Genomic DNA, 24,429 nt, shown 5'->3' on the forward strand with positions numbered 1-24,429 from the left:
GCTCAAATCCATTTCTTCTAGATTCACAGGGCTCACGGGAAACAAACAAAACAAAACCTTCCATTGAACTATCCTAATTTCCTCAAGCTCCTGGGACTGACCACACTAAAAGCTAAGAAGAGAAGGGAGAATCTATTAGATGGCTTGAGAGAATACCTCCTTCTTCCCCTCAGATTCTATCATGACATTGAATTCTGAGAGAAGACAGCTCCTTCCTCTTCCACCTCAAATCCTAGTTTGGCCTAAAGAATGCAGAGGGAAGGATGAGTGGAATTCAGAGTTGTTTTCCTGAGTCCTGGGACCATTCTACCTCTTTTTTCCTTAGCTCATCCTGAGAACTCAGAAGTCCCTTCAAAAGCCCCTGAAGGTGAGGAGAGAGGAAAAAACACCCCTCGGGGACCCAGATCCACCAGGGAAAGGAAAAAGCAGATCATCTCCCATTCTTTCTTCTTGCCTCCCTCTCAATCCAACCAGTGCTCTGTCTTCAAGATAATCTAATACAGCAAAGTTTTGAAGTCAACTAATTATAATCAAGGGCCAGGGTGGGGAAAGTGGGTGGGGGAAGGAGTGAAAAGGAGTAGGAGAAGAGGAAAGTTTGCACTTAGAATATAAAGATTCCAACAAGCAGCTAAACAACTGTCACCATCTAGGCTTTTCAATCTCCCCAGACTGGGAAGGTTAGGTAAGGGAGATAAATTTACTGAAGTATGTCTTCTCTTCCTGAAATCCCTTATAAGAATGAGATAGAAGGAGATCAAAGAACTTAGCTTCCTCCCCTCCCCCTCACCCCCAGTCTTATCCTGTAACTCTGCAAGTACAACATCTCTTCTTAACCATTCCCAAACACAGTCTTTCTTTTCTCTCCTTTTCAGGGGATCTTTTCCCTTTTATCTCCCTTTAATTGTGTTCATAACTAGTTAGGGGAATTTTGTGGGTAAAACGGAGAAAGAGGGGAAAGAGGGAGGAAGAGAAGAAGGGGGAGAGAGAGAGAGAGAGAGAGAGAGAGAGAGAGAGAGAGAGAGAGAGAGAGAGAGAGAGAGAGAGAGAGAGAGAATGAGAATTAACTTACAGCGTTCGCCTGGGATTCATTTGCGAAGATGTAACCTCTCTTAACATCATCCCCAGCCGCCGTAATCCCCTCTAACTGCCTGGCTCTCTGTCCTAGCATTAAACCTCACCAGCAGCTGCGTTGCTGGACAGTTAAGATTATATATGATGTAAATATATTGTGGGTTTGTCAGCTCTCCCTACACCATAAAACTTGGTTTAATGACATCACGTGGTCCCCCAAGAGCCACTCACGGGCCTGCCTTCGGGCCATTCACATAAATAACCTCCAAAAGTTTCAAACTCCTAAATTCACATAGAAGCCATGCGTTATTTCTCGAATGCTCACTTACACTTAAAAAGCCCTCTTTGCTGCCTCCCTTTCCCCAACCCCGCACCCCCTAGCATGGTGGGGGGGGAGGGGAGGGTGGGTCCTTATTTATTTATTTACTTACTTATTTACTGACTTATTTTCATAAGGACCTGTCGCCTTCCGAGGTCGCGTGATTTTTTTTCCTCCTTTTTTTTTTTCTCCTCTCTCCTCTTATTCCTCAGAATGGGCCCGTGCCCCCCCTCCCCACTCCCTCGGGAAGGTAAGTCATGCTTCTTCCCCTTTTTTTTTTCTTGCTGCCAGAAGGGTTGGGCTCCAGGGAGAAGGGAGGGGGCAGGGGAGAGAAGTGATCTGTGGTCTCCGTTTGGGACTCATATGCATCCCCCTCACCTCCAAGCAACTCTCCAGAGAGAAGCAAAAGCCAAACATTTAGATGTTGTCTATAGCTGACAAGATGCCCTGGTCCCTAGCCCTGAGGCTGGTGAAAGGGGTGTAGGGAGGAAGAGAGTCCTTGGCCTTGCTTGCCCAATCGTCTCCCTAAGCAAGCAGAGGAAGGAATAAAGGAAGAGAGAAGGAAGCTTTGAATATTTTAGTCTGGGAAACAAAGAAATAGAGAGATTGGTGTGTTAGGAGGAGGGAAGGCCCAAGGCTACCAGGACAGAAAGGTGAGCAAAAGGAGAGTCTGGAACTGACTTGAGTAGACATCAGCTGAATCTATGCAGGCCTAGAGAGATAAGAAAGTGAAAAGGGACTTCGGTTCTTTCAAGTAGAAAAAGGATAACCATCTGGAAGGAGGAAGTCTTCGACTTTCAGTCCTTGCAGGTCTCCTGAGAGTCTATTGAGAGTTACATCTCCCACTCCCCTGAGTGACCCTGAGTCCAGGCAGCTAAGGAGGGCCCCACTGGACAGACAGGGGCTGGGGAACAAGCGCCGCATCCTCTTTCTTAGTTAACTGCTACCCATCAGGAGACAACAGTGATTTTCCTTGCTTCAGCGATCGCCCAATAGTTTTACTCAGCATGGAGAAAAAATTAAAATAACTCCCTGAAGAAAATTATACATTTTATTTCAGAGTGAAAGCAAGCTAGCGAGACAGATAATTTGAAGGATCACAGGCAGGGAATGCAGGTCCAGGAACCCCAGAGGAGAGAGTCACAACACCAGCCAAACCTTCATTTAGAACTGGGTGTTCAGATAGAATTAAATGGCCTGGAAGGGGACATAGAAAATGATACATAAGGAGAAAGGACCCCTTAGATCCCTTCGCAGAAATTAAAAACAAAAACAGGATAGGCTGTGCTGAAAGAAAGAGGAGTCAACAGAGAGGATTGTAATACATCCAAAAAGCTTCATCATTAATAATCACAAATATCTTCCTTCCCTTCCCTCCTCCCCAACTCTCTCTGCCCCTGGCCTTCACTTCCTTGTGTCTTTTTCCTTGGGACCTTTAGCAAGTTGAGGCCCAGTTCCTAGGATTTCCCCTCCCCCTCCTTCCCAGGCAGTTCTAGCCGGTGGGGAACAGTGGGATGGCATTAGGCTCAAACTCAGGAAATTACCCCCATTGTAGATAGTGAAGAGGAAATGCTATAAACTTTTATGGGGGCTTAGACTGCTGTTACATTTGTTTCTACTGTACATTGCTTCCTCATCCTTCTACCATTCTCATGTCCCTGCTGTCTAGGGAGGAGAATCCACAGTATGTTTGTCTGGTCCGTTCTACAGCCACCACCACTGGGGGAATTTTGCCTCCTTTCTCCTGAATGAACTCTAAAGGACATGCATCAATATGTACATCAATAAACAAAAAATAGATTTGAGCCAGGAAGGCTTGCCTGTACTATTTTTCGAATTACCCAGATAATTAGCATGTCTGCATAACCCTTTGCTTAGCAAAGTGGAGAGACAGACCTAATAGAACCATTTTATATTACACAGACACAATGCAGACCATCCCATCTCTCTCCCTTCCCCATCTTCATACATACACAAAATTATATAGTTCTTCCCAAGAAGATTTTAGAGGGGAAGTCAGGTGCCACCCTCTCTTTTTTCCCTTATTATCACAAACGTGCACCCCTTCAGCCTAGGAGATAGATACAATTTAAGGAGTAGTTTGAGTCTTGTTGTGGACAGATTAAGTCTTTTGTAGGTCCAGATCTTCCTATCTCCCTTTCCCCCACTCCTAACAGTGTGTGCCAAGGGATTCAAGAAAGGAAAGCTGCTATCTAGTCCTCAAACTGAGAGCAAATGAATCTTCAGCTACTTTTTAGCAGAGCTTAGATTTTCAACAGGGTCCAAGGAAGGGTAACTCCAGATACAGAGTACTTATATAAACACAGAGATTATATCATATATGCATCAAGAACATATACATATGCCAGTACATTTATATCTTTTTCTGTTCAAATGTATGCCCCCAACCAAGCCAAGCGCAGAGTGCTTCTTCTCCAACTCCCAAGGCCTAGCAATCTAACATTCCTTTTTTCTCATCTCCAGCTAACTTCAACATCCCCAAATCTAGTCTTAAAAGCCCCTCTTTAGGAATGACTCCCAAAAGTAAAGGGGACCCTTCAAGAAACGTCTACAAAAAGTTTAGAGACCTCCTCACCCATCTTCCCTCTCCCTTCCCGATCAAGAATGAGAGGATTCCGTGTCTGCCTTCGGATTTTATGTCTATTGGTCTTTATTCAATATGACAAAATATAGTTTCATAATGGACCCGGAGTCAATAAATAGGTGGGTGATGGGGGAATTTCCCCCAAAAAAAGTTGCCAGGAAAGGACTACATGGTCACCAAGAGTTAATACTGGAGTCAGAGAGCATATCACATGAAAATAGACCCCAATACATACAAACAGTGCAGGGACTCCGGGGAGACGGCCCTTGGCATGCGGGGAGCTGGTTTGGGGTGTCGCTTTTTCCCAAAACTGAAAGGAAGAATGCTTAGGAACATCGAGAGGGCCGGAAGAGGGAGTCCAAAGTTCATTAAAATTTTCCCCTTTCATATGTAAATCATAAAAAAATAATGAAAATCTAGTTTAACAAACAAAATATCGCCCCCCCCAAAAAAATAACCCACTCACTCACACAATCAGACCATCCACCCACACCCACTAAGGAAAAGATACGGCCTGGGCCTGGTCCCAACGCCAGTTCTGTAGCAGGGCCCCCTCGAACAAAGAAAGGCTGAAGGTCGACTGAAACGGGGAGTTAACACATTTCGAGCCCCAAGCTGGTGACTCTGCCCCAAAGAGGGTTGCAGGGACGGGGTTGAAGCCACCCAACCCCGAACAGACCACTGGCAGCCTCTCCATCAGGAAATGTAGCCAGAGATGAAGGGGACAAGATGCTGGGGTAGGGGGTTCTTGGCTGCTGCCTTGACTGGTGGCGGCGAGATTCGGGAAGAGGATTTCGAAGGCAAAGAGCTCTCTCCTTTCCCACACCTAGCCCCGTCAGAGAGTCCCGGTGTCTAGATCATTTTAGTTAGACCCCCTACGGAGGTTTCACTGGGTTATTGGGTCGCCCGGAGGATTTAGGGAGACAGACTGAAAAAGTGAATGAACACAACAGCACACTCTGAGCCAAGCTGCGGTTGGAAAGCTGAATGCTAATGGAAAACCGCTTTTGTCTGCAGGGTTGGGAGAGTCCGTGACAAATCCCCCCAGCTCCAACACACACACATACACCTCTACTCCCACCCCTAAAAAATTTTCACACACACACGCACACACACACACACAAAAAAGAAAGAAAGAAAGAAATAAAAAAAGAAAAAAAAAAAGAACAGGAAAAAAGAAAAGGAAAAGTTTCCCCAAGGTAGATTCAAGCCAACTAGAGGAACTATTTGAAGGGATTGTCATATCCCACATCTCCCTCTTCCCTTTTAAAGAGCCTCTTTGCTTTTTAATTTGGAATCCTTCTTCCATTTCATCCTTCGGTTCTGGAACCAGATCTTGATCTGTCTCTCGTTGAGACACAAGTTGTTGGCGATCTCAATTCGCCTTCGGCGGGTGAGGTAGCGGTTAAAGTGAAATTCTTTCTCTAATTCCAAAGTCTGGTAGCGCGTGTAACTGGTTCTGGATCGCTTGCCGTCTGTCTCTGGAATATAAACCCCACCCCAGCAAGTGCAGGAACGGGTGAATAGTTTTTAAAAAGTCCCACCGTCTCCCTACCCCCCCCCCACTCCCCACCCCTAAGATCGGTCTCAGAACTAGCCCCAGCTGACTAAAGAACTGGGCAGGCGGGCAAAGGGGTAAGGGAGGGGATGAAAGCGGCCCCTGGTCCTAGGGAGAAGCGGCACTTGCTAGGGAAACTTTCCGCTCCGACACTTACTTACCCAGAGGGGTGAAGGGGGGGCGAGGAGGGAGACCCGGACTCCAGAGAGACAATGAGACCTCCAGACCCGGACACAAGGGGATCCCCCTCCCTTATCCTCCCCTGCCTCCTCCCTCCCTTCCTCCTGACTGGGAAAGCCTTCTCCATCCTCCCCCCAAATGAGAATCATTTCCCTAATAATGGGGGTGATGCTGAAGTGGGGATCCCCTCTATAAGGCCGGTGTACCTTGCCCCTCGGATCCCTATATTTTTTTAACTCCCTCCCTCCCCCCAAAAAAATTGAATATTGCCTTTTATACACGTTTTGTTCCTATGATCCAATTATGTCGTCGTAAATTTGGGCGCATACAGCCTCTAAGCCTTTTAGTGGACAGTTTTACGAGCAATTGATGCCTGCACCGTAAAATTTATGGCCGCAGGTTTTTTCTTTTTATTTGCCCCGTATGGCCTATAAAACCCAGGCGGACCCGAGCGCACAAAATGAAGCCCTAAAGTTTACCGTGGCTCATGTGGAGTTTGGTCATCCACGGGTATATTTGTGGCGGGGCCGGTGGCTGGCTCAGTCCTGCGGGCTGCCCAGTCTGAGCCTGTTCTTCCTTGATCTCCCCACTCCCCTTAGATCTGTCCTCCAGCGCCGGGCGAGCCGCCTTCTGATTGTACATCCCGGGGTTTAGAGGAGCCGGTTCGTCTCTGCCCAGAGCGTGTCCCGGAGCTGCCACCGTGGTACAGGCCGGTCGGTCTGGGTGAGGTCTAGGAGTGGCAGCCATGTCTAACCCGTGAAGAGAGTTGGAAGGAGCAGGCGGTGGGAAAGTGATGCTTAAGTCCAATCCACTGTAGCAGTACCTGGATGGCTGCACCTCTGAGACAGATCCATAGTTCCCACAAGTTTGCATGCTATAGGCAGGAATATTAGGGCTTTGCTTATAGAATGAATTGGCTACGTAGGAGCTCATGGCGGGGAGGGACGAAAAAAATTTCTGCACCCTTTTTGATTAAGGGTGATTTGTGACTCTTTGAAGTTGAGGGGTTTTTTGTTCTCCAAAGTGCACAATTTATAGGTGGAGATATCTCTTTCTTTATCCTATGCGCGCTTTCCAAATAAGGGATCCTTAAATAGAGTCACGTGACTCGGGCGGCCACTCATAAATTTGGCTTGATGACCTCCGGGAGGTTAGTGATGGAAGCCGGCGAAACGCATCTTGATATGTTGGCACAGCCCAACAGAGGGGAGAGGGATCGAGAGAAAGGGAGAGAAGGGGGAGAAAAAAAAAATGGTTGTTGGAATTAGGGGGTAGCGGGGACAACGAGTCCACAGCGACACCTGGCGTAGGCTCGGCGGTATTGCATCCTGGCTTGTCGTCCTCGCCTCTCCTGGGTGGATTTTTCTACCCTAGCGAAGAGAAGCTGTGCTGTTTTACACAAACCCCCCTGAGTTGGCCTTTTAAATTGTATTTAATTTTAAGGAAAGATGGGACCTCATTTAGGATGCGCAGAGGGGCTTTTCTGAATAGATCGTCGCCCCTCCCTTCCCCAGGGCCTTCTAGGTTCGCTGGAATGAGCTAGTTTACAGGAATTTGTGCGTGTGTTGGAGAAGGGGGACTAGATGCTAAACCCTTCCTTTAGTGGGGAAGTGGATCTATTTCCTCGTGTCCTAATTAAAAGGACCTAAATCCCTAGCCTTGGGGAAGGGGGAGGAACAAAAAGAGCTGATTAGGTTTTCAAAACGACACGATTTGGAAGGGGGAGCCCAGCCACTCAGGGGTATTTGGGGAAGGGGAATGCCGGGATCTAGAAGAGTTGGGGAAGCTGAGGTGGGTGTTGTGAAAGCCAAAGTAGACTGAAAGGATGTCTGAGAAGGGCTTGGAGGTAAGGAGAAAATAATTCTGATTAGACGTCACTCTACACACACTCATATCCAAACCCACAGTAGGAATTAGAGCAATTTAGTGATAGTACTATAGGTGATGGGTGTTTTATGAGAAGTCAGACACAAAAGCCTGTAAACGAATGTGGTTTGAATAAAGAAAGTGTATCAATGTGAATGTAACACACACATGTATTCAATGTGTATGTATATGCATAGAAAATAGATATTATGTGAAGTCACAGGAAAATGGGATTTGCAAAAATCCCCATAAATAAATATTTTCCACCCTTCGGGGCAGGTGTTTGCAGGCAGACACTTCCTAAGGCCTAAGGTCTTCTGGAGTAGGTTCCTAAAAGTCAAACTCTACAAAGTGTGAGTTTCTTTGGAAAAAGAGGAGGGGAACATGATAGAGAAGGGAGAAGACTTTGGGGAGCAGAGAGGTCTGGGGGAGCAGCCAGCCAGAAGAGGTCCCAAATCAGGAAGGGCAGGGCATAATTCCGAGTTGGAGGAGATCCCATTAGGGTGTTTGTTGGTTTCCATTGCTTTTCCCCCAACTCCAAATCACATTCTTTTCTTCTTTCCTTCCTTCCTTCCTTCCTTCCTTCCTTCCTTCCTTCCTTCCTTCCTTCCTTCCTTCCTTCCTTCCTTCCTTCCTTCCTTCCTTCCTTCCTTCCTTCCTTCCTTCCTTCTTTCCTTCCTTCCTTCCTTCCTATCCGGGAAATCTCCGCCCCTGGGTTGAGAAACACCAAGCTCTGGCAGCTGCCTGGGACGTCTGGGGTTTGGGGAATCTTCTTGGATTTTCATTCCTCTTGAAGACCCCATCTCAATTCACTGGGAAAAAGGATTTCTTCCCCAATTTGGATCAGGATTTCTAAGCAAGGCAGGAGGGAAGCCCAACAGGGAGAAAGACCGGGGTGAACTTTGCTCTTCAACCAGATTTGGGAGTGTGAAGGGGAATCTGAGAGAGAAGGAAGATAGGGGTGCTGCTGAGGGGCAAGTGAAGAAAGACGGATTTTTGCCTTTATATCTGAGTCCGAGCAGAAGAAAACTCAATTTCCAGGTTTTATTTTATTATTATTATTTTTTTAAGCGTCCTTGAATTGCCAGATCCTCTGCGAAATAACTCCAAATCTTTTCTTCACCTTTCGCTGCCTCCGACACATTTCGCCTCAGCTGGCCCCTAGTTCAGGGGTCAGCTTGCCAGCTCTTTCTCTCTTCTGGGAGCTCTGCGCCTGGAGGGAACTTCTTTTTTTTTTTTCCCCAGAGTTTATTTTTGGGGGAGAAGGTGGGGTCAGGAGGTAAATCTTCAAGATTTGGAGTCTTTAAGGAAACTCTGGGAATGGGGTTTAATTCCAACCCGAATTAATTGACTTTTAGAAATGAAAAATTCAAATTTTTTTCTTGCGGGGGGAGGGTGGGAATTGAAGACTGCCTTTTCCCGGGAAAAGGAGAGAAGGGAGCTTTCTTAGCCCAGAGCGGGACAAAGAGGAAGCCGAGAGAGAATGTTTCGGGGATCCTGCTTCTGGAGTTTCTGAGAGGAAATTAGAAGGGAATGGGAGTTTGCAGGGACTGGAACTGGGGCTGGGGGAAAGCAGCCGCCAGGGGAGGCATAGAGACGCAGCAAGGATTCGGCGCCAACACCAACTTTCGCCCACGATGTACAGGAGATGGGGCGAGCGAATGAGCAGAAATCAAAATATAAACTTTTAAAAATAATATCAATTTTATTAAATACTCGAGGACCGGTCTGGGAGACGGATTTATACAGGAGGGTAACACGAGGGGCATTTTTCTTTTTTTGTATTTTTTTTTTTCTCTCTCTCTCTCTCTCTTTTGTTCCTACTGGCTAAACAAACTTCATTCATATTTTTTTTTTTTCTCCTTTCAGTTTCCCCCTCCCCCCCTCTTTTAAAATTTGGGATTGGAACATTGACGGCGCTAAACATAAATATAAATACAGAGACCACAAATACAGCTAAAAATATTCACACAGAAACTGTCACAGTTTGTTATATGCCATAATGACCCCCGAGAATTCTTTAAATACGATTGGGCTAAGCTGGAAAATATGTCGGAGCTTCGGGGGGACTGAGCTGGGGTATTGGGACTGGAACTGGGACCAGCAAGGGTTGAAAGGGGGGGGAAGCTTCCTGCCCACTCCAACAGCCCCATGGGTTGCTTTAGACTCAGCAGTGTCGCTACGCAGGGCCTCGCTGACTCACTCGGCTTTAGAACCCCTCTCGCCCCTGGGGAGGCTGAATGGGAAATTGGCGCCTTGTGGGTCGGCTCTTTGCTGCTGGGCCCTGGAGTGGGGATTGGGGTGGAGGAGGGAGGAAGATCCAGTCCTCATTCAAAGTGAGCCCAATGGTATCCGAATCGAGGTTCAGAGACCTAGGCCCCCAAGGCCGGCGGGATCAGGGAAGTGAAGGGAGAGGAGGCCGAAGAAAGAAAGGGAATAAGGAGAGGGTGTTTGGGGAGAGGGAACGGGGTCGAGATCTGACTTGAAGGTCCACATTTGACTCCCTATTCTTCCTGAGGGAGTCAAAATAGAAATTGTGCCAGTGATAAATATAGGGTATGTGAGAAAGGAGGGGAGCAGAAGGTCTGGGGAGGAAAAGAGGAGAGGAGTGAACTGGGTAATAGAGGGAAGTGGGGGGAAGCGAGACAGTTTTCACTCTTTCTGCTTTTCTTCTTCTGTCTCTTCCCGCTTCTCCTCCTTGCCGCCTAGGCTGTCGGCCGCGGCCCCTCCGCCGCCCCCAGACAGCGTGGAAGTGAGATTAGATTCCTTTTTCCATTTCATCCGGCGGTTCTGGAACCAAATTTTGATCTGTCTTTCGGTCAGGCAGAGCGCATTGGCGATCTCGATCCGCCGGCGCCGGGTTAGGTAACGGTTGAAGTGAAATTCTTTTTCCAGCTCCAAGGTCTGGTATCGAGAGTAGATCTGCCGGCCGCGTCTCCTGTCCGCCCCATAGCCGACCCCTAGAGATCCGGACACAAAGCAAACTAAAAACAATTAGTAAAGGGGAATAATCCTAGTAATACATACAAGGGAAAAAAAAAGTGTCTGTCCCGCCCAACTCCCTCTGCACCCCTCACTCTTCGCCTCTGCCCCACCCCCACCTTTATTCCTCGAAGCCTCTCGGGAGGGGGGACTCGAACCCCAACTTCCTCCTAGGTCCCCAATATAGAGGATAGGTATTGTCCTGGAGGTGAGGGGATTAAGAAAAGGGTGGAGTGGTATCTGGCTGAAGGGAAAAATCTGAAACCTTAGTTTGAAGAGGGGAAACCCTAATTGCTCAGGGATGGGGGGAGAGAGGAGAACCCTCTAGGAGTGGAGTTGACTTGATTTTCCCTACTTTCTCAGGTTCCCTCGGCTTCGTTCCCTCTCCTGCCCTTTAGAAACTTCTCCCCTTCTCTCCTTCTCTCTCCCCTCCCCCTTCACTCTTCCACTCTGCCTGGCTCCACTTTCAGGGGTTCCCCCAATCCTTCCCATTTTCCGTCCCCATCCTTAGCCTCACTTCCCCCTAGCTCGCCTGCGACCCCTCCAATCTATCAGGGGAGAGAGGGGAGCTAAGGAAAGGGAAGGAGGAGGGGGAAAAAAGGAGGAGAAGAGGGGGCCCTGTCTCGACGCCGGCGAGGAGAGGAACGTGATTGTTTTTATGGCGCTATAAAAAAAAAAAAAAAAAAAAAAAAACTCTCTCCGCCTGTTCTTCTAGGGAAGCTGCTCATAACGCCAGTTCACTTTATTTAATTTATATCTTGGAGCTGTAAAACTCACCACTGTGCGAATTCATTCGCTGCATCCAGGGGTAGATCTGGATACTGGTTTTCTGGTCTTGGGGAGCAGTCCTGCTTTGCTCAGAGCTAAAGTCCTGGGCCATTGAGGTCTGTGTGTTGTGTGCTAAGGTGTTCTGCCTGCAATTTGAGAGCATGTCTTTTTCCTGGTAAAAGGAATTAGATCCATAGTCATACGGCCCCCGGCTCGAACTGAACACGACATTCTCTTGTGGCGAATAAAAGGGAGACGAGTAGATCCGGTTCTGTGCCACCGCCGCTCCATAGGTCGAGAAATGTCTCACTGGATCATAGGCGGTGGAATTGAGGGCGACGTTGGGGAGAACGTCCTGACCCCCGGCGAGATGGCACGATAAGGACGGGTTAGTGAAATAGGAATTCATCCCTTCGCCTTTACCTGGTCGGGCTATGATTTCTTTAATATTTATTTCTGTCTCCAGTTTGTACTCGGAACTAGATGGTTATAGGGACGGCTCCAATCCAGGACAGACAAAATGACAAAGTCAGCTGACCCCCTCGGAGCCAATCGGAAGCTAGATGTCAAGAAGGGGGAAAAAAATCGCTCCTGCTTCTGTTGATTCCCTAGTTGAGACTAAGTGTGTGCATTCAAAGTAAGACTTGGATTTCTCTTAATATATATTATATTCATATATAATATATATTGGTATAGGAAACCAGGTTTGGGGAACAGAGGAAGAGGGAGGAGGGGCAAGGTAGGCCCTTAAGCCAGCTAGAGAAGGAGAAAGTCCCCTCAGGAAAATCCCACATCCAGTGTTAACCCAGATTAGATTTGCCCAGAAACTGGCCTGAAGAAATCAATGCATTTTTATCTGATTGGATTATATTGTATGGTCGCACTTTTTTCCTTAAAATTGTCCCTGCCCAATTCAAGGAAGAGTCCCTGGTAGGTGAAAAAGAATCATCTAAAGCACCCAATCCTATTTTCCCCGCTCCCTCTGAGTAGGAGCTCAGACAGAATACGATGTGTCTTTCGACTGATTAAAAAGCAAAAACATTTCAGGGGTAGAAAGGAATTCTATTAAAATCACTGGCCAGTGGAAGTAGAATGGGAATGACAATCTTGGCTGTGGGGTGCATTTGAAGCAGCAATTCAAAGCCCAAGTAAGAGACTAGGAGCCCTCAACTTCACAGGGAGATGAGAAGTTATGGAGCTGAGTTGGGGTAAAGGGGAGCTGGCGTGTGCCTCTCCTCTGCTACCCCAGCTTTCTCCTAGGGTCTCTTCTTGGAACTCTTAAGAGTATTTTTCCTAAAAGGGAGAAATTTGTTTATAAAGTTGTTTTAGTGTTGTGTCTTTTTTGTTTTGTTTTAAGAAAAGAAGGAGAGAGAGGAGAGAGAGAGAGAGAGAGAGAGAGAGAGAGAGAGAGAGAGAGAGAGAGAGAGAGAGAGAGAGAGAGAGAGAGAGAGAGAGAGAGACTCTTTCTGTGGGGCTTTCTGGAGACATCAACTATGTTTATATTGGAGAGAATTTATGATATGGAAAAGGTTGGAGCTGGTAGGATAGCTCATCGAAAATCAGCTAGGAAGAATGTTCTTGGAGAATATAAGATCTGCTGAAGCTATCTGCTGAAGGGCTATCCGACCCCAAATCTGCAGCTCCAAATTCCCCTCTGGACCTGCTGCTTGTCAGTACATAAGCACCCAAATTCTAGCTTTCAGGGTTTGGATCACAACCCAGTAGAAAATATCCCTCCAAACCCAGAAGAATGTGGCGCTTGAACCTATGAACCCTCTCAGCAATCTTCATCCTCCATCTATTCCCCTATTTTCTTTCCAACTTAGTGCATTGGGCAGAGGAAGGAAAGGAAAGGAGTCGAACGCTTTAGAAGGAACAGGAGTGAGAGAACATACATAGCGGAAGGTGTCGTGAAGAGGTTTCTCTTCTGTTGAAGTCAAACTTAATTCAATGTCGGCGACATAACCCAGAGTTTCTTTGATTTGACAAAAGGGGGGCTGAGGCAGGGGGTGGGTTGGGGGAAAGAGCCCATATTTTTCTCCCTCTTTTTGGCTATAACAAGAACCCGGATGTCGAAGGATTTTATGATCTTTTCCTTCTGTGTAACAAAGCGAAGTAATCAATGGGTAGCAATAAAGCCATAAACGGGACTATACTGGGAGGAAAAAAAAAAAAAAAAAAAAAAAAAAAAACTCGTTAATTCATCTTCTATAACATTAAGGTTTCCCTGGAGTGTCGCTGGGAGGAAAAATAAAGTTTGTAAGCGAAAAAGAGTGTAGTAGCTAAAGGAGAGAACATGTTAGTTAACATATGTACCTCGTTACTCGATTGACGTGTCTTCCTGTGAAGTAACTTAGGTTGCCTACTAAAAAAAAAAAAAAAAAAATACATTCCCATTCCAGATAGTAGAGACAGACGATTGACTAGTATTTAGACTAGGGGGGAAACTCTTCAATTGTTTGGGGATGTCCTCCTGGCCTTCATGCTTTCTCTCCTCAGAGGTGGAGGAGAAAGGATGGGATAAGGGAGGGATTATAAATTAAGAAAAAAATGTTGACACGTGTTATCTCATTTTTAATAACACACCAGCACATACGCTTGTATTGTGTTCCCCTCTCTAGTATCCAGCTGCCCCCAAATTCATGGCATGCCTAAGCAGTGGTTTGCAACAGCTGGCTGGGTCTCCAAGCTCCTGTAGGGTAGGAAAAGGCAGAGAGAAAGACAGAGAGAGAAGGGGGGGGGACCGGGAGAGGGGACTAGTGATGAGGCAGGAGACAGATCTTAGAACCCTCAGAATGTAGGGCTACACTTGGTGGATCCCCCCTCCTTTCTGCTTGAAGAGCAGCGGTGTAACAAGTAGAAGTGGCCGGAAGAGAGAGTAAATTCTTTCCCATTCCAGAAAGTGATTGCTAACAGAGATAAATCATGTCAATGATATTTCCTTCAAGATATTAAATTGTTGCAATGTACAACAAATTGAATGATATAAGATTGGATGGTTTAATTAGGTTTCATTTTGAATGAGTCTTGCTTTTTTTACGTATTTTTAAAAATCTTCTCCTTTTATGGATGGGGGCGGGGAGGAAATCCTCGAACCTTGAAAGGGCTTCTGGGGGAGCTCCGAGGTGAACCTCCCAGCCCGGATGCTCAGCCCCCACCCCACCCAACTCTAGACTTCTCTCAGGTCTAAAGAGGGTGTGGGAGAATCCCTACAAAGTACAGAAGATTCTTTGGGCCCTAGGTGCTGGCCGGCAGGGGTGGAAGACCTGAGCGTTAAGAATGTAAGTCTCAGTCGTGGAAAGTTAAGTGTTTTATTACATCCCTAAACAGAGGGCAAAGACTTAAAGGTCTGGTGGATTTATAATGAACAGAAAGCAGCTGCTGGGGGTGGGGTGGGGGGGGGAGAGTGGAAAAAGGCATAAATGTTGGAAGGGGGATAGAGGAAGGAAAAATTTAAATAAATACAAATAAATTCCTAACCACTAAACATTCACAGGAATATTAATTTAAAAGTCCATACCTCCTTCACCTTAGCTTCCTGAGGGACCGAGTCTCCCCCTTCCAATTACATCTCTAATTACACTGCTGAATTTTGCTGGAGGGATTCACAGAGAGAGAGGGAAAGGTTTTGGCTTGAGTGGATGTTCTCCCTAATCTGATTTCTCTTTTTTTCCTATTCTATTTCTAATTTTCTGGCAAAAGAAAACCTGTCTATGGGGTAGAGCTGGGATTTTGAGTTTTTCCTCTCCATATTTATTTTTCCCCGTTAAATTTGTCTGAAAACAATTATGGAAACTCATCAGCAGAAACAAGAACAGATGTTTTATTAAAACTGCAGCTCAGCTCTGTAAATATGCAGAAGTCCCGGAAAGAGAGGGGTGGGCACAAAAGGGGGGGTATTGGAATTGGCGATGGTGGGGGTGGGAATTTGCTCTTTGTTGCTACACACCAGACTGGGAGAAATTATCAAATAATCTTCACCAAAAAAGGGTCTCCTTTCTCCCTGTCCTTCTCCCCTCTATCCAACTTCTCCCAAATAGGCGTTCACAGGGGAAATACGTGCGGAGTAGAACACATTCAAAGCTGGCTCCTTCTCCCCGCGGTAATTAGCGGATTGATGAGCTGAGTTCAAAAAACCCAGAAAAGGGAAAAGAGAGAGAAAAATCTCTCACTTCCCCCCAACCTCCCCCTCAATCTCCAAACCACATGCTTTCTATGATCACTAATTATAGGAGAGAAGCTAACTTTAGACGCCTGGGCCTGGAGATTGGAGAGTAAATCTTTCAGTTTGAACTTTATGCATATAGGTAAATGTGGATATTATTGGGGGAGAGGGATGTCTTTCGGAAGCTGCATTCAAGCGCACCCTAATTCAATCTACTCTGCCCGAATTTGCCCAACAGAAAGGTAGTTTATAGTACTGAGCTTCTCCTTAACTTGAGATCTGCCGAAGGGGCAAGAGGCAGGAACCCCCTTAGGGGGTCAGAAGAGACACCCACCCCAAAAAGGATAATTCCTATGCAGCAAAAACCTTAATTCAAACTGTATTTTCTCCCTGGTTTCCCCCATCCGTTTGCCTTTAACTTCTCTTTTTAATGAATAGGACCCCCAGCTATGAAGTTAAGGGGTGCTGAAGCTTAAAGAGTGCGTGAACCTACTCAAGATAAACTCTGGAATTTGTATTTTATAGCTCGTCTCCCCCTCCCATCACTAAACTATGTAACAATCTTTGCAACTGTAAATTCCCTAAGCACGGCAGACAGACAGACGCACACACACACTCCCTTCCTCCGAGGGCCTCTTGCCGTAGCCTCAGAGCCTCTGCAAAACTGTATTGTGTCTCCCTCGACACTTGCTGCAGTAATGAGGGGGGTGTCAGCTTCTTTGCTTTCATCCTTAAGGCCAAACCGGAGGTGTCCCTCTCCTAACCTCCTAGATGAGCCCCACCTCAAAACCCTCTCTTATTAGGGCTTCAGGAGCCACGGGCCAAGTCTATTTTTGTGCCACAGGGTTGCAGCTGAAATCCCTCTTCTAGAGAACAACCGGATCAATAACTGTTCAGGCTCATCTCAGCATTTCATTATTTGCTTTAGGCTCTGCGATTCTTGGCGCTTCTACGGAGTTGACTCGATTTGAATATGATGTGATTTTTTTTTTTTTTTTTTTAAGGAGGTGGGGGAAAGGCCTACCGAAGTCCTCTGAGTTCTGTACACAAATCCCTTTGATCCGAGTGCTCAGAGAAAGATCGAAAAGATCATCCTGAGGCTGCAGCTAGGAATCAAAGACTTGAACAGGGGGACAAAATGGGAACCTTGGCGTCTTAGTACCTACATATTGGACTTTCAGGATTTTAAAAGTATAGGAGTAAAATAAAGGAGAACGGTCCAACCCCTAGCTCACCCGTGTCCATTTTGGGGAATTAAAATTCTCCCTTCTTCCCTCTCTCTACTCCCCCCCTCCCAGTTTAAGATATGAGAAGTTAAACTGTGGTCGAACTTTGACATCCCTAACCTAGAAATAGAGCCTTTTCTTCAGTGATATTATAAAATTCATTTCCCCATCTCACCAATGTGTGAGATGAGGATCTCCTGGAACTTGGAGGAGAATGGGTAAAGGGAGAGGCTGAATTCTGGATCCTGTCAGAATACACAGGAAATCGGGAAACACCTCCGTGGCCCTCGTTAATTTGCTCCTTATTTTGAGCAAAGGGGAGGAGGGAAGAGCAATCTTGGAGCTGTTTTTGCTTTCCTTACAATTAAACAGAGTAAGGTTTAATGAAGGACCTCTCATAGTATGTAAAATTTCCCTTCTATCTGCTCCCCCCTGCCTCTAGCTCTTCTCTGTCCAGGTTTCCTTTCTCTCTCCAAAGCTCCCCATAATTCCCCCCCATCCAAAATTCAGAATTCTATTTTTTAAAACATGTTTAGTTCTCTGGTTCAAAGTTGAACAATATAATAGAGCAGAGACTTATTCACCCTTTTTTCTCACATACTTATTCACGCTTTACACTCAACTCCTGGAAACCACAATATATTTAAAGCTCTGCTTCCTCCTCTCTACTTCTTTTTTTGCCTAATATATCTAAATATCCTGGGGGGGGGGGGAGGTAAGAATGTCGGCTGCAGCAATAGAATGAATCTACAAATAGGAAACCTTATTATGACACTCTGCCTTCCGTTTTGGGGGAGGGAAAACAGCTCGGAGACAGTGGAATTGCTATGTAGAATCAGGGAAAAATGACCTTTCCATCCTAACCACAGAAAAGAGGGAAATCACCGGGTATTTCCATATCCCAACCTGAGAGAAGTCTCAAACGTGGAAAAAAAATTGGGGGAGCTAGGAAACTCTGATTCTGCTCTTTGCCTACACTCACTACTACCCGTCTCGCTCCCCCCCCCCCCCATTCCAGTATTCTCCCTCCGTCCCGGTGACTTTCACGACTTCCCTTGAATACAAGTGTCGCCTGTGCCCATTTCAGGAGGGTTTATGGGAATTATAAAATTCAAGAACCCAGCGTTTATGACGTCACAGTGAGTTGTCATGAGGAAATTGTAAATGTCGTAAAAGTTATATACAGCGGGAGTTTTGTGTATGTGTTTCCTCCCTTCATCCTCCTACTCCCCCCTCCCCCCTTTCTTTTCTTTGGTCTTAAGTTTTGCTGCTCGAAAATAAAATGTTATTATGTTCTGGAACGATAAGCCAACAATGAAGCATCGTCTTCATTTCCCTATAAATAATTTTATCCTTTATTGTTTGCAGACCTGAAAGAACCATTTAATCTGCGCTGGCAAAAGGGGGAGAGATATGGGGAAGGGGGGGAATTAATTCCAGAAACGAGAATATTACTTACTTCGATGATGCTCTTTTAGATTTGATAGCTAGGAGCAAAATTAAAGGCGAGGAGCGGGCTCTCCGACTCCACACCTGGCGAGATTGGAGATTTATAGGATCTTTAGCGAAGGGGCAATTTAATTTTGTAGGATTTGCTTAAATTCACTGCTATTTTGGGGGGCTGGGAAAAGAGGGAAGGGAAGGGAGAACGACACGCTTTATCTAGCTTTATGAATCCTCCGACATTACCCTGATTTAAAACTCAACAACCTGCATCTCAGGGAAAATTCCTGCCAAAAGTAATGGGGGAATGGGAGGTGGGGTAAAGAAATAAAACTTTCTCAGTGATTCAATCTTGTTGCAGGGTTCGTTACTAGCAGAGAGGAAAGAAAGTGGGGATGGGGGGGGGCAGCTGGCCGAGGCTTTATTCCCTATCCCCTTCAACTCCTGTACATTCAGAGGTTTATTGTGTCCCAATAATTCCCTCAATCCTATAAACAGCTACAGCTTTTAGGGCGCCAGTGATCTCACCCACTTCAAGGAAGAAACTGGGCCCTGACGGTGGTGAGGGTCACTACGGCACAAAGGTTCTCCCAAGCTAGCCGCTGGTTTGGCGGGTTTCTAACACAGGGTGGCAGCAGACCAAACAAATAAACAACACAGACACAATAAAAACGGGGCGGCTGCCAACAGCAGGGGAGGTGAAGCAGTTCTCAGTAGCGGCCGGCCTGGGGTAGGGACCATGGAGAGGGGAGGCTTTCTTAGCCAGGGTCCCCCAGTTCCTTAGAGAAGCAAGGCCTGAAAACCTGTCAGGTCTCCATCGCTAGCTCTCAGAAGAGTAAACTCCTGATTCTGAAGGGAGCTCCTTCAACGTGTCTCAACATGATAGCCAGGGGGAGAAACAGGATTTCCCAGGAAGTTGGGGGAGAAAAATACTGGCCCTTCAGCTAAACTGTGCCTTTATGTGTGGTGCGTGGTGTGTGTGTGTGTGTGTGGGGGGGGTGTATGTATGTCTATGTCTGTGTGTCTATGACTAGGTGTGTTTTAAGTGAAATGTATAATTTCCTTTCTTCCTCTGCTATTTACCCAAATTCCAACCCTAATCTCCGTTAGGCCCAAAGGAAGAGAAAGGGTTCTTTCAGTGTCCCAGCACTCTGCCAAGGAGGATCTCCTGATCCAAGATCCCTCAACTCTCTTTCATCCCAGAATCCTGGAAGTCTCTTGAAAGAGATAGGTCCCCCATTCTCTAGCAGCTAGCCTCTCCTTTCTGGTCCTGGCACTGGCACAGCCTCCTATGGAGGATTAAAATGGTATCCACAGCAGTAACAAGATATTTGTCTTTCAGCCCTGCTCCATAAATTCCCTAATCCTCCTCATTGCTGCAGCAAATCTGGAGAGAGAGAGAGAGAGAGAGAGAGAGAGAGAGAGAGAGAGAGAGAGAGAGAGAGAGAGAGAGAGAGAGAGAGAGAGAGAGAGAGAGAGAGACTTCTTTTCTTCCTTCCACAAACTGGCTCCCTCCTTATCTATTCCCCTTTCTTGCCTATTCCAATTTCTATTCAAAGACCTGCCTACTGTTCTGGTAGCCAGAGTCCAAATACCCCAGACTGAAAGTCCCATTCAGAGTAGTCTTTACTGCCCCAATCAACACCATTAAGTGTAGCAATATCACTACGGCCATCCCCATGTCGACTCTCCAACGGAGTAGGGATCTCCAAGTTTGAACAGCTAGAACTCCCAATCGAGCTGAAATATTTGTCCAACTGATTCCCCTGCTCCAGTACTAGTCCCCTTAGCCAGCTTGCACAAAGACCCCAGTAGAAAATAAGAAATTTGCAACAAAATAGGGTTCACCAGGAATGTGGGAACCCTCCAGTTAATTTTGTTTTTCCTTAGAAAATAATATAAAAGCCAGGAAATAATCCAGAAAGTGTTTGAAAAAGCAGAACATATCAAGATATTTCTATATTCATGAGACATCTAGATATACTTGTATATTATTCCATATCTGCATATGTTTAGCCATATAAACGCATATCTATACAATACAAACGAAAATCTTTCCATGTGCCAAGCATTCTATGCCGACGTTATATGTAACATAATACAAAATATAAGTTACAAATATAATACAAAACAAAAATACAAGAATATAAGCATCAAAATTCATAATTATCCTTGGAAGAAATGCATACCTGCTTCTATCTATTATCTATCTATCTATCTATCTATCTATCTATCTATCTATCTATCTATTTATCTATCTATCTTCATATGTGTGTGCATTTGTACTCACATAAAATAATACTCCCTGATCAGAAGAAAGCAACATAAAAAAATATAATCTCAAATATAGATAACAATAAAATGTTCTCTTTGTAGGAAAAAAAATATCATTTTCTTTACACAGCTCTGCACCAAAGAGAACTTTAACAAATTCAAATGAAAATTAAATACTAGTATAACAATGACGATAGTCCCTTGAAGACCTGCCCATAACAGGATAGGCCTTGATTATAGTAATATATTTCTATTACTATGTACAAGCATTTTATAATAAACAGAATATATGGGCGCCTACAAAAGAATGTACTGTGTTCTCCGAAACAGACACAATATATACAGGTCTTTACATGCATTTATACAAAAGTTGTTGCACTCACAGTGTGATTTCATCTTTATAGCTTTTGATATTATAAACATACCATTAATCTATTCTCTAATTAATTTTTGCATTAATATCATGTCCATAGATGTATATATAAAACGATAGGATAAACACATGTACGCGCTTCATAGGTGCTCTGTGTACACTCTTTTTACAACGACAAAGGACATTTAAATCGCAGGGCCCGGATATTTAAGTGTTCATGTGTTAGTGGAAGATAATAGAAAAGGAGAGCAAAAAGGGGCTGGTAGTAAAAAAGGCCCAGAATGGTGTTTTCTTGTTGGCTGTTGGGCCCGAGTTTATACCCCCCAGTTCAGAGGCCAAAGCAAGGGCTGAACAATCGCCACTGTTGCCTCGATTTCCCAGCTCCCTCCTCCTAACACCCAGTCTGGTGGGGGTTGGGGGGCGGTGGTCTGCAGAATGACTTCGAAATAGGTTGGGGGAGGGAGGAACGAAGCGACTCCGAAATGGTGGAGAGGAGGGAGCGGGAGAGAGGGACAGAAAAGAAAATCAACGGATTTAAAAAGAATTTCGGCATCCCAGCCAACGGAGGGGAAAATGCACGCAGCCTCTTTGGTATCCCTTCTGTCCTTCTCTATGCCCCTCATGGCACCAACCAGACACCTCTATACAAACACACACCTACAACTCCAATATATTCATCCAGGCTTGTGATAAGGAGATAAAGCCCACAAGAACTAGAATGAAGGAAACATACACATACACCAGTGGGAGTTTTCTGATTTTACAGGTAAATTTCCATTTTGCCCAATGGACTTCAGGTCCAAAGGGGTCACACTGATTTGAGGAGATGATAGTCTCAGCCAAACAAAGGCAGATAGTGACCCCAGTGTCTCACAAGACATTAGTTTAGAGTCCCCTCAATGTCGAGCCCCTACAAATAATTTCAAACGAAAGAAAAATAGAGAAAGACTTCTCACCGGAATGCAGCTTCCACTTTAATTCTTGAAAAAGGCCCATTTTCTGTCCACCACAGCTGGCCAATCCAGGTTCCCATCATGTGCCAGCCCGAAGCCTTAGCCACAGCCCCAAGACGCAAGGCTTTAGGGAGCTAAGGAGGGAATAGAGACTAGAAGGCAAAGCCCGACTCCCCAGGGTGCGGCCAGCTTCTCTTACCCTGAGCCGAGCGAAACAGCGGAGGAAGGCAGCAGAGCTGCGGCCTCGGGCCCATTTGGAAAGAGCTTAGCCTTTTACTAGCTCGTAAACAAGAAACAAGAAATTAGCCCCTCAGCCCTGACGCCTTTGCTGACACACAATTCCTATGGGGAGGGGAGAAGGGGGAAGAGAGAAAAATCCCATTTCTTTCCTCAAGAGACCACCATAAAGGCCTTTATGTCTGGTGCAGAGTGGAGAATATTTTGGGGGTGGGGTGGGAGGGGAAGGGATCACTTGGGGTTAGGGGAAGGAGTTCCAAGAATTTGGACAAACAGAAATAGCTTAAATTGAATTAGACTAACTAGCATTTACATTTGTAATTTTCACCAAAAAAGGGTACCATTTTTCTCCCCTGGACCTTTCCCCGCTTAGTTCAAATTGAACTGACCACTAGGTTAGGGAACAAGAAAGAGACCAGGAGCTGGGCCCTACCTCCTCCACCCTATCCTGAAGACATAAACCACAGTACAGGTCCTCAGGAGAGGATACATGGGGTGAAAAGTTGGGGGGAGGGGAAAGAATAGTTCTTGGAGTTAAATTGAAGGAGACCTGTGATTTTGCCAATCTGCCAGCTCTTAGTGATTGCCAGAAATCCTTGTAAATAAATATAGGTCCCCCAATAGTTAAGCTTTTGGGGAATGAGTGCTTTTATGGGCATACACATAACCATAAGGGAGCCAGTATATAGCAATGTCCCAGTTTTACCAATCCACAAGCTTTGGAACATGGGGGGATGCCATATATCATATCTCAACACATTCATGGGAATGGACATTTGGAAGAAATTAAGCCTCTGTGTTATGAAACCATATGTGTTAAGTTAAAGACTATACAACATGCCATTAGCACCAATTATGACCAGTATTCAAAGTACCTCTGGTTTACTTGGCAAGTCCCCTCCCCAATCCCCTGAGCCCCTTCCACCAACCAGCCAGTCTGTCCCCTTTCAGGAGGCCTCAAACAGACGAATTTAGAGACAGAGACAACACTACCTTGGACTTCCTGACCGAAAGACCGACAGCTACCGATTCACAAACGTTCAGATCCTGTCCCCCCAAATCCCCGATGGAAGAAAACGCTAACGCTATTCCTAGGCCCCTGAGCCCGCCAGGGCCAGGCCTCTCACCCTAACCCGGGCCGGCCCAGGCCAGCCCAGAGCTGAGAGACGTGTTCTAACAGAGTCTCCCCGAGGCGCTGGGAAGGTTTCTTTAACGCTAGCCCTCCTGCCCTCTCTGGGAGCCAACACAGCAGGATTTTCTCCTGTGAATCCATAAAACGATCAGTTTTCGCCCGGAGGAAGAGGGGAGATCATTTGATTATTGGGGAAGGAGGGAAGGCGGGGAGAGGGGAGGAGAGGAAGGATGACGACTACTTATGTTTTCCAAGAGGAAAATGGCTTTTCATTTAATTTCATGATTTTTGTTTCCGTCCCCAATGCTACCCCCGTCTGAATCGCAGTTCCCACCCTCTATTAACTTCATCTCCTTTTTTCTCCCCACGTTCTCTTCTCCTTCCCTGGATTCTCTGTTTATAGGGGAGAAGAGGTGGAAAGAAGTTCCCCCATCAGCTGACTTGCACCCAGCCACCAGCCTCCCCCCTAATTGCCAATTAACTTGGACCAGGCTGCTCTATGCATTTCGCTTCCTGCTTGAGAGGAGAGCCGAATACCCGCACTGCGCATGTGCATCCTCTCCAGGCTGCTCACTTAACTGAGGGGGGCGCTGAAAAGTTTGTTTGGGGTTTTGGGGAGGAGGGGTTAACTAGCTAGCTTGCTTGTTTATTTCTCAATAAATGAATATTTCCCTCCTCTTTCCCCTCGTTTGGAGTTTGAGTTTCTATTACCCTTTCCTTTCTAGTTCCATTGATCCATGAAGCACAAGTATATGAGCAGACTATTGAAAACCAGGGCGGTAGGCCGCGTCAGATCCCACCTCATTATAACGCGGGCCTGCCCATCGAATTGTAAGACCTCCGTCTCCTTATCTTTCCAACACATCAGATCTCAGCAGAGATGGTGACATCACAATGCATACTTTCCCCTCCTTACTCATAACCCTAATTTAACCCCATCCCCCCTCACTCTTTCTCTTCCTCCCTCCTTCCTTCCCCTCCCCTTTTTTATTTCCCCTTCTTCCTTCCCCTCTCTCTTCTCTTCTCCCTCCCTTCTTCCTCTCTCCCTCCCTCCTCCCCACCTTTCCCTCTCTTTCCTCTCTCCCACACATTTTCCCTCCCCATTGCTACCACCAAACCAACCAGCCCCCTGTTCTTTAGTCAAGAGATTCTAGTGATATCCTAATCCTTAAACAGTCACCCAGCTACGGATCATTAGTTACACATTTGAACCAATAAGGAAACACTTACCCAGCGTTGCTGCCACTCTCCCTTTCTCTCTCTCCCTCTCTCTCTGC

General features: G+C 46.0%; 2 protein-coding genes across 3 annotated transcripts; both read right to left on the minus strand.

Annotated features, from left to right (window-relative positions):
• Window positions 1–4,043: 4,043 nt before the first annotated feature.
• Window positions 4,044–7,913, minus strand: HOXC5 (homeobox C5). The gene is made up of 2 exons (XM_074270161.1): window positions 6,213–7,913; window positions 4,044–5,476 (listed from the first exon to the last, which is right to left on the minus strand). The coding sequence occupies exons 1-2, from the start codon at window positions 6,664–6,666 to the stop codon at window positions 5,262–5,264; spliced, it is 669 nt and encodes a 222-aa protein (XP_074126262.1). The 5' UTR covers window positions 6,667–7,913; the 3' UTR covers window positions 4,044–5,261.
• A 1,368-nt stretch (window positions 7,914–9,281) lies between these two features.
• LOC141544237 (homeobox protein Hox-C6) lies at window positions 9,282–20,259 on the minus strand. Of its 2 annotated transcripts, none has more exons than XM_074270158.1 (2): window positions 11,359–20,259; window positions 9,282–10,583 (listed from the first exon to the last, which is right to left on the minus strand). In XM_074270158.1, the coding sequence occupies exons 1-2, from the start codon at window positions 11,756–11,758 to the stop codon at window positions 10,252–10,254; spliced, it is 732 nt and encodes a 243-aa protein (XP_074126259.1). In that variant the 5' UTR covers window positions 11,759–20,259; the 3' UTR covers window positions 9,282–10,251. The 2 variants fall into 2 exon arrangements, with proteins under 2 accessions (XP_074126259.1, XP_074126261.1); XM_074270160.1 differs by having other exon boundaries at window positions 9,282–10,559; window positions 11,359–20,255.
• Window positions 20,260–24,429: the final 4,170 nt, after the last annotated feature.

Source organism: Sminthopsis crassicaudata, chromosome 5 (assembly GCF_048593235.1).
Source record: "Sminthopsis crassicaudata isolate SCR6 chromosome 5, ASM4859323v1, whole genome shotgun sequence".
In the NCBI taxonomy this organism is placed as follows: domain Eukaryota; kingdom Metazoa; phylum Chordata; class Mammalia; order Dasyuromorphia; family Dasyuridae; genus Sminthopsis; species Sminthopsis crassicaudata.

Bases quoted from the DNA above. Each gene is read 5' to 3' on its own strand.
- HOXC5 (XM_074270161.1), bottom strand. From the start codon at position 6,666: ATGAGCTCCTACGTAGCCAATTCATTCTATAAGCAAAGCCCTAATATT. The intron at 5,477-6,212 runs GTAAACTTTAGG...TTTATATTCCAG, and splicing joins CAAACTCCACATGAGCCACG to AGACAGACGGCAAGCGATCC.
- LOC141544237 (XM_074270158.1), bottom strand. From the start codon at position 11,758: ATGAATTCCTATTTCACTAACCCGTCCTTATCGTGCCATCTCGCCGGG. The intron at 10,584-11,358 runs GTGAGTTTTACA...AATTGTTTTTAG, and splicing joins GCGAATGAATTCGCACAGTG to TTTGCTTTGTGTCCGGATCT.